Genomic DNA, 11,100 nt, shown 5'->3' on the forward strand with positions numbered 1-11,100 from the left:
TTCATGATGAGCTGAAACGGTCATATTGTTTTGTAACTTGTCAGGGTTTCTGTCAATCACTCTAATCGCCCAACCCATGTGGCCCCATAACCCCCGTTCACACAGCCAGCGATTTTGTCGCTGTATGTCGCTAGTCTCTATACTGTGAAGTCGCTTGTGGGCGTTAGTAGTGCTGTCGCTCTAATGTTATTGGTAGACTTTTTCAATTGGCTCTATAGGTCAATTTTGACATTTTATAACATTGCAAATGCTATTTAAAAGTTGCTTTGTGAATGACATGAATAGACTTTGCTTTGTCACTAACAGAATCTGAAAGTCCATTTCCTTTTGTGGAGAATTAGCTGAAACTGGTTTAGTGTCCCTTCAGACAGAAAACAGCATCTGGAAACCATGTGGAATACAGATCTTCATAGTTTGACTAATCATTGGGAATGGACTATTTTTTAATGACAGACAGACTAGAATCAAGAATTTTTTTTCGGCTTGTCCTTAATGTTATATGGGTTCTATACATATAATGTGTCATATTAGCAGTTCACAAGTTTACATATCTTCTTAACATCTTTATATCAGAATGTACTTCATAAATGTAAACAATAACATAAGTTGTTTCATTAGAAATATTATAGAATCCGGTTCTTTATACACTGTAAAAAAATTCTAACCCTCCCAAATCAAAAATTTCAAGTGACCGATAACATCTAAATTTTTCAATTGGCCCAAGTGAAATTCTGTAAATTTCAATTGGCCCAAGTGAAAATCTGTGAATTTAATTTTATAATTTACAGAATTTCACTTGGGCCAAGTGAAAAAATTAGATGTTATCGGTCACTTGAAATTTTTGATTTGGGAGGGTTAGAAATTTTTTACAGTGTAAGCACTCGAGTTACGCTTTGGTTTAATTGTTTGGGTTTTGTTTTCGATGCATGTAAAGCTCAATATTTAAATCAAAATGAACTGGAAGTGGAAATTAAACAATAATACAATAACAGCCACTTTTGGTGAGCAAATAAAACTTGAACGTGAAAGACACAATGTAGGCCTACACATTTTACCTATACAGATATGAGACACGCACAGGTGAGTGATGTGTACTATGTTCACAATTTCCTGTGAAAACCATTCCTACAGGTCTAAAATATGAACACTTATAAAAGGCTTACCATAAGTCAAAAACACACTTTAGAGGAAGGATTGATATAGTTTAGACTCATTATTTAAATGTAGTTCATTTTGAACAAAAAAGTTAGATAGAGTACCTTTAATGTAATATTTGGCAAATATCAAAGTATATATTCTATTTTCATATTGTACATTATAATGTTGTGATGCCCATTTCACTTTGTAGCATTTAAAACAATGTTTTATTTATTTTTTATTTAGACAAAATAGTATAAATCATGAAAATAATTATCTTGTCGGTGTTGAATTTTAATATCTGTGCATTATTTTGCTATATGTGGCTTTATAATCTTTGAGTTAAGGCTTGATGTGACTTACATGGGGGATTTATTTTAAATGACAAAAAATAGCAGAAAAAAATGGCATAGTGCAAAAGTACATTTGCTTTCGGTGAGCTTCTAATTATCACCTACAATTCACAAATATTTTTTTGAACATCAACTGAGACAATTAAGACAATAAAGTCGGAATGACTTTTCAATAAGCACCATGACTTGGGGACTGATAGCAACTTTCCCAGTCCAACTGTTGCATACAAAACAGCTGTTCCCATAGTCTGTAGGATTTCAATAACATCAGTCCAACATATAAAAAATATATAATGGACACACCATTCATTAACAGTCTTTAAAAGTACTGCACTCAAGCAGTCAAATGGCTTGAGTTTATGTCCAGGAGTCTCTGGGAGCATTAATAGTAGTGCACTCTTCCAATAGTGTCCGTGCCTGTTCCGAGGATATCCGGCTGTCCATTTCTCCAGATTTCCCTGATGATCCTCTCCCTTTCCTCCAATCGCTGTGCCCGCTCCAGCTCCTCGGCTGAGGTGAACACGTCCTTGCTCAGAGTCCCATCCGGCGTGATGAGGTGGTTGCTCATGGGGATCTCTGTGGTACTGTGCTTGACCGAGGACTCCAGGCCTCCTGCATCTTCCTCCTCCTCATTATCATCGCTCTCCTCGTCTTCCTCTTCCTCCTCACTGTCTTTCAGCTGTTTTTTCTCCGGTGTGGAGGGTGCCGTAATGGCACGAGGCTTGCATAAAATCCGGATGACCAGGAGGCAGAAAGTGAGCACCAGGCCAAAACAGACGCCGATGACGAAGTAAAGGCCGAAACTCTCCGGATTGGCTGGATAGAGAGGGAAACAAGTCAGGTTTAGTAATTGAAACATCTCCATATCAGTTTGCTGTTCTTTAAACCTGAGTTGCATGTTAAAAATATTAAAAATAGGAAAAGCACTGACCTTTAATGTAAGCATAAGCAGCAATAGTGTTGCTCAAGAAATTCATCTCCTTCCTTTTCACATTAATCCTGGCTTTGTCCTGTGTTTCCAAACCTACCGGATAAAAAAAGGGAAAATAATATTGTTAAACATGAGCAGTGCTTGCTTGTTTTAGCTCATGCTAAAATGTGCTTGCTTGGGCACTGCTAATGTATTCTGGGTGTTTTCTGACTGTCTGTTTTCTGAGATGAGAAATGATGAAAAAAAAATTGTGCTGTATTTTATATTTTTTTAAATAAAAAAAAAAACAGGTAAAAAACAGGTAAAATTAGCTGTAAATATTCATATTATGAAATTGCAGTAAGTTTTCAAAAAATGTCAAATTCAGAATACAAAACTCAGAATACAAAACAAAAACTAGGCCAAATGTCAAACTTCTGTGTTCCAAAAAAAGGTAATGAATAATCATACTGAGCATTTTATTTAATCACATAGCTACTACAATTCTCTGGCACTATGAGACACAGTATATATATATACATTCAGTCAATCCATGTGAGCCTCTTTTGTGAGGTCAAAAGGTCAGAATTGCTAGCAGCAAGTGGGTGTAGCCAGTCAGACTCTTTTGTATCTGAATAAAGGTGATACATGATACAATTCTCTTCCCTAATGACGTGCATCTACAGCCTTTTCCTTTCCTGTAGTGTATGTGTCCGTAGTGTATTTCCTCTCTGACTCTTTTCCCTTCTAACTGTGAACACCTAAGGAATTAATATTTAGAATTGAAATATTCCAAAATTAAGTTGGCCCAACTCAACAATTAATATTTAGAATTTAAATTGTTCAAAATTAAGTTGGCACAACTCAATTTAAATTGTTCAAAATTAAGTTGGCCCAACTCAATAATTAACATTTAAAATGTAAATTTTCCTAAATTAAGTTGGCCCAACTCAATTTACATTGTTCAAAATTAAGTTGGCCCAACTCAATAATTAATATTTAGAATTTAAATTTTCCAAAATTAAGTTGGCCCAACTCAATTTACATTGTTTGAAATTAAGCTTACCCAACTCAATAATTAATATTTGGAATTTAAATTGTTAAAAATTAAGTTGGCCCAACTCAATAATTAATATTTAGAATTTAAATTTTCCAAAATTAAGTTGGCCCAACTCAATAATTAATATTTGGAATTTAAATTTTCCAAAATTAAGTTGGCCCAACTCAATTTACATTGTTCGAAATTAAGTTGACAAAACTCAATAATTAATATTTAGAATTTAAATTGTTCAAAATTAAGTTGGCCCAACTCAATTTAAATTGTTCTAAACTAAGTTGACCCAACTCAATAATTAATATTTTTATTTTAAATTTTCCAAAATTAAGTTGGCCCAACTCAATAATTAATATTTGGAATTTAAATTTTCCAAAATTAAGTTGAACCAACTCAATTTAAATTGTTAAAAATTGAGTTGGCCCAACTCAATAATTAATATTTAGAGTTTAAATTGTTCAAAATTAAGTTGACCCAACTCAATTTAAATTGTTCTAAATTAAGTTGGCCCAACTCAATAACTAATATTTAGAATTTAAATTTTCCAAAATTAAGTTGGCCCAACTCAATTTACATTGTTCGAAATTAAGTTGGCCCAACTCAATTATTTTCAAATCTGTGAATGTATTGCCATTTTAATTAACTCCTTTAACTAAGCAGTGACCGTATTTCTTTAAGTCCAAGTTCAAAATAAAACTCCATGACCTGCTCCATTGTTCACGTATGGAGCTGTCTGAAACACTGCCAGCGAGACATTAAACATTAAGTGTTTGTCCGAAGTTTTGCGAGAGAACACAATTGTGTTTGCAAGAGAGCGCTTTGCATTCTAATAATAATATGTTTCTGTTTTGTGGTATTCTGTACAAAATAAATCAATAAATAATTCCACTGATAATTCCACAAACCTGATTAAGTCAGAGACTTAAATTATAAACATGATTTTATGTATTTTTTGAATGCAACTACATTAAAGTTTTATCTGTGTTAAGACTATGGAACAAGATGGCTTTATTTCAGGAGTGGAAGATATCAATGACATACAAATACAGATCTGGTATCTAAATGCAGGCAACCTTAAACATAAAGTAATCAAATATTCCTAGATAAAAAAAAAAAGTTCCATAACCCCAGTGGTCTGATGGAAAATAAATCTTTTGGAATGACACTCAAAAGTTTTGCGAGAGAACGCAAAAGCTTTGAAAAATATTTTTTCCTCACATTCCATATTTGTCCCTTTTGGGGGCTTTGTATACATGAACCTCAAGGACCATTAAAATGATATATAAAATCCATGTCATGACCCCCTTTAATTCTAAAATATGGAGTCTACCCTGACTAAAGTCCATTTCTCAGACTTAAACTTGCTGTGCAGTTTGGAAAAGCACACAGATCATATACAGTATAATTTGAGAGAGAGAATTTTTTTGTAGAATTCCAGATAAAGCAACCATGCATTAATATGATTAGAAACTAATTTTTAGCACTATACTTAATAGTAGATTTATTAAAGAAAGTGCAAATGAATGCCGATACAAACACAGCCTATCACAAATCCTGTGGAAAAGGCCAGACATTCTCATTTTAAACTAGACATTGTTTGACATCAGGACATCAGTGATGTGTAAACTGAATTTGGCAACAATACAGTGAATTACAGTATTACATTGAATATTTTTCATAAAAATAATAAAAATGATAAATTTACAATTGTATATACAATTTAAAATATATTTTTCCCAAAATAAGTGTTGTAGTCAGGACAGCAGTGATGTGTGAACTGAATTTGACAAAATACAGTGAATTACAGTTAAGTTATTGAATATTTTTCATAATAGAAATCATCAACATGATACATTTACAATTGTATATAAAATTAAAAAAATATTTTTTCCAAAATAAGCGTTGTAGTATAACCATCAGGACAGCAGTAATGTGCGAACTGAATTTGGCAACAACACAGTGAATTACAGTGCAGTTATTGATTATTTTTCATAAATAATAATCATAAAAATTATGCAAAAATATATTTATACAAAATAAGTGTTGTAGTATAACCACCAGGACAGCAGTGATGTGTGAACTGAATTTGGCAACAATACAGTGAATTAGCCTACAGTTAAGTTATTGATTATTTTTCATAAATAATAATCATAAAAATTATGCAAAAAGATATTTATACACAATAAGTGTTGTAGTATAACCATCAGGACAGCAGTGATGTGTGAACTGAATTTGATGACACTATAGTGTGTGACAGTGAAGTTATTGACTGTTTTCGTAGTAACGCTTTTCGGGTTTTGCACTTTGCAGACGCTCCCTTCGGATCTGTCTCTCTGTCGCCTGCGCATAGAAATCAATGTATTTTGTCCACTGCGAGGGAAAGCTCGTTTTGAGGAAAAATAGGTTGTAACTGCTTGTCTACATTACTACGATTAAAAAGAGGTGTTATTTGTGTAGTTACAAGGTTTAGCTTACGAGTTATTGGCCCGGGAAGTTCGTATCTGTGAATTTATTGCCAACTTTACTCAACTGACAGAGTTAGGGCTGAAACTGATAACACTAACCCTCTTCTCTGACAGGAGATTTATAATTGTTTTCAGTGGAGTTCACTGAGACGGATTAATATTTGGCTGAATTCTGTAAGTAGACTGAGTTATATCTCACTCTGACGTTTTGCTACAATGTGATATTTAAGACTGTTTTTAATAATTTAGTTAGCGTGTTGTAACCCTATTTACTTGGTCTTAGTATGTACAGTTAATCAGTGCACATTACTCTCATAAAAAATATTTAGGCCTAAATTTAAGATTTATGTATTTGAATTGCATAAAGAAAGTCCATCCATTTGGATTACATAGTTTTTAAATGCACAATAATCAGGTTATATATCATCAATAAATCCAATATCTTACAATCTCATGCATTTGAAATTAATTTAATATTATGCTTGTTCCACAGCTAGCCATATTTAAACCATGTTCATACTTTTTAACCGAATACATTTAATTGTTTCACAAAGCACAGATTTATGTTGATTCTAAGCTATTTGAATACATGCATTTGAATTTTGAAAATATGATTATTTAAATCAGATATATGCAAATTGTTGTAATAAACTATGCTATAATATGAAAGTGCTGAAATCTTGTCTGTTTCATTTACTGTATGTATGTGTATGTTAAAACTGTGTAATCCAAATAGATGCAAATTTAACATGCAATTCAAATACATACATCTTAAATGTGTTTGAATGAGAAAAATATATATTAGTAGTCGTCCTTTATATTATTAATTCCCAATGGATATTTTTCCCAATTAAAAAATCCGTTTATGGAAGTAAAATTGGTTTCATGTTGACTTTAAGGGTCCAATTTTATAAAAAAGCTTTTATGAAAAACATTCTGCATGTGAAATATCAGTGGTGATCTTTAAGTAACACATTTTCTTCTCTCACAGGTTAATATCAGGATAGACCTACCAACATATCAATATGGATAAGTTCCGTATGATGGCCCAGATCCTCCAGACCAACCAAGAGTCTTTTATGAACGGCATCTGTGGCGTCATGGCCCTGGCTAGTGCTCAGCTCTACACGTCTTTTGAGTTCAACTGTCCCTGTATCCCTGAATTTAACTACTCCTATGGGATCAGTATGCTGGTTATTCCACCTATATGGTTCTTCCTTTTGGGTTTTGTACTGAACAACAATGTCTCAATGCTGGCGGAGGAGTTGAAAAGGCCGATAGGACAGCGGAGGAAGGACCCTAAGGTCCTGCGCTACATGTGTGTGTCCATATCCCAGCGATCGCTCATCGCTCCAGCGGTTTGGATCTCAGTGACTCTAATGGATGGTAAAAGCTTTCTGTGTGCCTACAGTATGGACCTGGAACTTTCCGAGTTTGGCAAAAATGTAAGTGGATATGGACTGTCTCAAGAGGAACTTATACGAACACTGGCCAAAATTCCATGCAAGCATATATATGATGGCCAACACATTCTATCGAGAGAAGCCGCGGTCATATACATACGCTGTATTTCACAGGTACTGTATGTTGATCTTCTTATTGATGATTTTGCCACTGTAAGCTTCATATTAATTCAAAGTAGTACAGTAAGCTCCAATTTTTTTTTTTACCCATGTTTCAATGCTGTCTGAACTCAGAAAGATACTCAGATAGCCTCAAAAGTTCTAGAAGTCTACAGTCTAAGTGTAAAAAAAAAGTCCTAAATCCTAAAAACAAATCTAAATCATACTACTCATAATCCAAAAGAGAGTTCCTACTTATTTTGGCCAATTGCAATAAAATAAAAATGAAAAACTATATAGACTATAGATATAGAAAAAAGAATAATAAGCATGAGGAAAACACACAAACTAAAATAAAATGAAATAAAAAGAATGAAAATAAATAATAAAACTGTAATAGTATCTCAATGATATGAGATAACACTTCAGAAAATCAAAAGTAGTGATCAGATGTTGTTACTGTGGAATTTTTTTTTTTCTAAGGCACGTTTGTAAAAGCTACTTAAATTTCCTAATTGAACTAAGGTCTAATCCTGGCTTAATCTAATCCCTGTTTGTGAAATCAGGCCAAAATATCATTAGTTAAGATGGAAATACCACTGTTATTCATTCATATTTGTTTGTCTGTGTTCTAAATGTTCCAGGCTTTTGGATGGCTGTTCTTGTTGATCATCACAATCGTTGCGTTTTTGATCAGAGCCATTCGGCCCTGCTTCAACCAGGCCGCCTTCCTCAAAACCAAATACTGGTCTCACTACGTAGACACAGAGCGCAAGATGTTTGATGAGACTTGCACAGAACATGGCAAAAGTTTCGCCAAGGTTTGCATCAAGCAGTACTTTGAGGATATTAGCGGTGAGATTCAGAGCTTCCACGATCATTCACGTGGAGATGATAGTGATGAAGACGACGATAAACCCGATACCGAAGAAGACAAACTGTTGGGGGTTCGTCGCCAGGACACCATGAACAAGCTGCTGTGGGACTGGCACAAGTGCAAACCTGCGCTGAGTCTAAGAAAGTGTGGATATGCTAGCACTGGACAAAATGGAGATTGTAGCATGAATGCTAACAATAAGCAAGATGGACGTGACTGTGATAACACTGACCTTAGTGCGGGGCAAAAAGGCTGCAAGGGTGGTTATGTGAATGATGGCCTTGACGTTGGCCAAAGCGATTCGGGCAGGGGATATGATAATGCTAGCTTTAGTGTGGACCAAAATGGTTTTACAAAAAGACACGGCAATAGCACGAGCCAAAATGGATTAATGAATGGTGGCGTTCCTTCTTCATGCAGTGCTCAAAAGAAAGCATGTGCAGTGTATTATAGTAAGGTCTGAGTCTGAGATACATCTTTGTCAGGGACATCCTAATATATTGCTTTATATGTTGTCTTACAGTCCCCTGGGGTGAAAATCTAGTTTTTAATGTTGTTTATATGTTTATGTGGTGCTTTTAATAGGGTTTATGGTCCAACACAATGCATATCATATACACACAAATGAAGGGGTGATCCTGTACAACATTCTCAATGTTGTACACATACAAACACAAAGAATTGAATGAGCCAATTACCTTTTTTTTTTGTAATGTTCCTATCAACCACTTGTGCACACACACACACAAACACACACATGCGCACAAGTGCACATTATAACTATGATTATTGTTTGTTCTTCCCTGTTTATTCCTACCTAACACTTACTTTTTGGAGTTATTGTTATGTTTATTCTTACCTGTTTGGTACCAATTAGTTTTTTGAGTTATTGAAATTTGATGTTTTTTGTTTGAAATAAATGATATATGATCTACTACTTGTCTTTTCCTTATAGGATGGTCATATTTGTCTGAGCATATTTTGGCATCTTTGTATAGTCTCACCTAACACAGATTATATATATATATGTGGTTAAATTCGTTATTAACGGTGGTTTATAGAGTTCAGCCTATATGCAGCCATTTAGTACTACAGCCATCTAGTGGCTATTGATATTATTGTTTTTTGTTCATTTTATAGCAACATAAGACACCAGATGACACCAAAGTCACCACATTTTTAGGTTTTGGCTATCTGAAATTACTGAAATGATTGTATTTTACTGAAGTTAAAGAAATATTAAATATAACATAAACATAAGCATAATTTACATAGAAAATATGTTACTTTTAGATGTAAATAAGTTCAAAAATACCCCAAAAATAAATAAATAAAAATACCATAAATTGATAGTTTTTATTTTAACGAAGATTGTGATGTAACATTTAAAAAAAATATGTTTTGGATCACAGCTGAGACTTCTGTGCCCAAATTTGTCCACGAACACGGAATTAAGGGCTGCAGTGTGAATACGGCTAAGTCAACACCATTGCTGAGTGATTTCTCCTTAAAACTGCAGTGAACCACAGACAGACTCAAAAACAAGGTTTGAAATCGCTGGTGTTTCTGACGTCACAACCTTGTAACCAATCATGTCAACGTGTGATCATCAACGAGTGCATCTCTGTGAGTGAGTGGAGGCGGGGCTAATTTGCATATTCATAGAACTGCGTATTCTAAATGAGGCAAAGGGTGTAGAGTTACTATTAATCTATTTTAAGGCATAAAGAAGTTTTTTTCAAGGAAAAAAACATTTAAATATGTCATTTTGGTGATCAAATGTGAGTTTTAGGGATAAAATGATTGACTAGGGGACTTTTAATATGAATTTTTTAAATACTAGAGCTTTTATTTTATATTTTTTGTTTTAATTCTAAAGTTTTAATAGTTAATTTTATGTTTTTGTCATTTTTTATTATTTTTTCTAAATATTTCTATTTAGTTTTATATGTATTTCAGTTTTGACACTCCATTTATTTACCAAGGACTCATTTTTAATTTTCATTTCCATGCACGTTTTTCATTTGATATTTATATTTTACCTTAGTTCAATTACCGAAAACTATTTTTAATAGTTACAGTTAACAATAACAACACTGGAAGAAACGCCTGTAAGACAGTTGATGGAATGTAACTTTTGCCCAGATTTTTTGCCCCGATTCACAGTCGTTGCCGAAAGTCAGAGCCAGTCTGCAGATTTGAGTTGACAGATTCCACACACACACAAAAAAACAAAATCGTGTGGTGCACTATTTTCCACAGTCTATGGTGATGTATGAAGGTCAAAAACTTCAAAGTCTGATTCCATCCATTCGGAGGATATCAACTATTTTCAAAGTCAACAAGTGCATGATGCAGTGTTTTAAAATCAGATCCTTTAGATAACCAGTAAATCATAGTTAGCCTGAAACTGAACTGTGCACCACACAGATAAGTCATCAAGATTGCTGAGTGCGACAAACAGAGACACCGAGAGCACATGGTTGTTAGGCAAGCAGCAGCTGTTGTCTCCAGAGCAGAATATAGTTGGGGGTTGGTCGCCTGAGTCTGTTGTTTCTTTTTCCACCCTTTCTCTGATTAAAAAGCTACAGTTATAAAGCCTGAACATAACAAGCTTTCATCATGCCAGTGCTTTAGTAGGTCAGACAGCAACATGATCTGCATCTGATTTAATGTGCTGCTGCATATCATTGCGCTCACTCATGCAGTCTGCGGCCCAATTTTTTTTTTTTTTTTTTTTCC

At 34.0% G+C, this 11,100-nt stretch overlaps 2 protein-coding genes across 2 annotated transcripts; one reads left to right on the forward strand and one right to left on the reverse strand.

Annotated features, from left to right (window-relative positions):
• Positions 1-1,872: 1,872 nt before the first annotated feature.
• LOC307152005 (protein eva-1 homolog B-like) lies at positions 1,873-2,487 on the reverse strand (the record flags this gene model as incomplete). Its single annotated transcript, XM_079860326.1, has 2 exons — positions 2,422-2,487; positions 1,873-2,306 (listed from the first exon to the last, which is right to left on the reverse strand). The coding sequence occupies exons 1-2, from the start codon at positions 2,465-2,467 to the stop codon at positions 1,873-1,875; spliced, it is 480 nt and encodes a 159-aa protein (XP_079716452.1). The 5' UTR covers positions 2,468-2,487.
• Positions 2,488-5,781: 3,294 nt separating this feature from the next.
• On the forward strand, positions 5,782-9,291 carry calhm1b (calcium homeostasis modulator 1b). Its single transcript, XM_079864719.1, has 3 exons — positions 5,782-6,093; positions 6,911-7,496; positions 8,126-9,291. The coding sequence occupies exons 2-3, from the start codon at positions 6,945-6,947 to the stop codon at positions 8,819-8,821; spliced, it is 1,248 nt and encodes a 415-aa protein (XP_079720845.1). The 5' UTR covers positions 5,782-6,093; positions 6,911-6,944; the 3' UTR covers positions 8,822-9,291.
• Positions 9,292-11,100: the final 1,809 nt, after the last annotated feature.

Source organism: Squalius cephalus, assembly GCF_949319135.1.
Source record: "Squalius cephalus genome assembly, chromosome: 2".
Lineage (NCBI taxonomy): Eukaryota > Metazoa > Chordata > Actinopteri > Cypriniformes > Leuciscidae > Squalius > Squalius cephalus.

Bases quoted from the DNA above. Each gene is read 5' to 3' on its own strand.
- calhm1b (XM_079864719.1), top strand. From the start codon at position 6,945: ATGGATAAGTTCCGTATGATGGCCCAGATCCTCCAGACCAACCAAGAG. The intron at 7,497-8,125 runs GTACTGTATGTT...TAAATGTTCCAG, and splicing joins ACATACGCTGTATTTCACAG to GCTTTTGGATGGCTGTTCTT.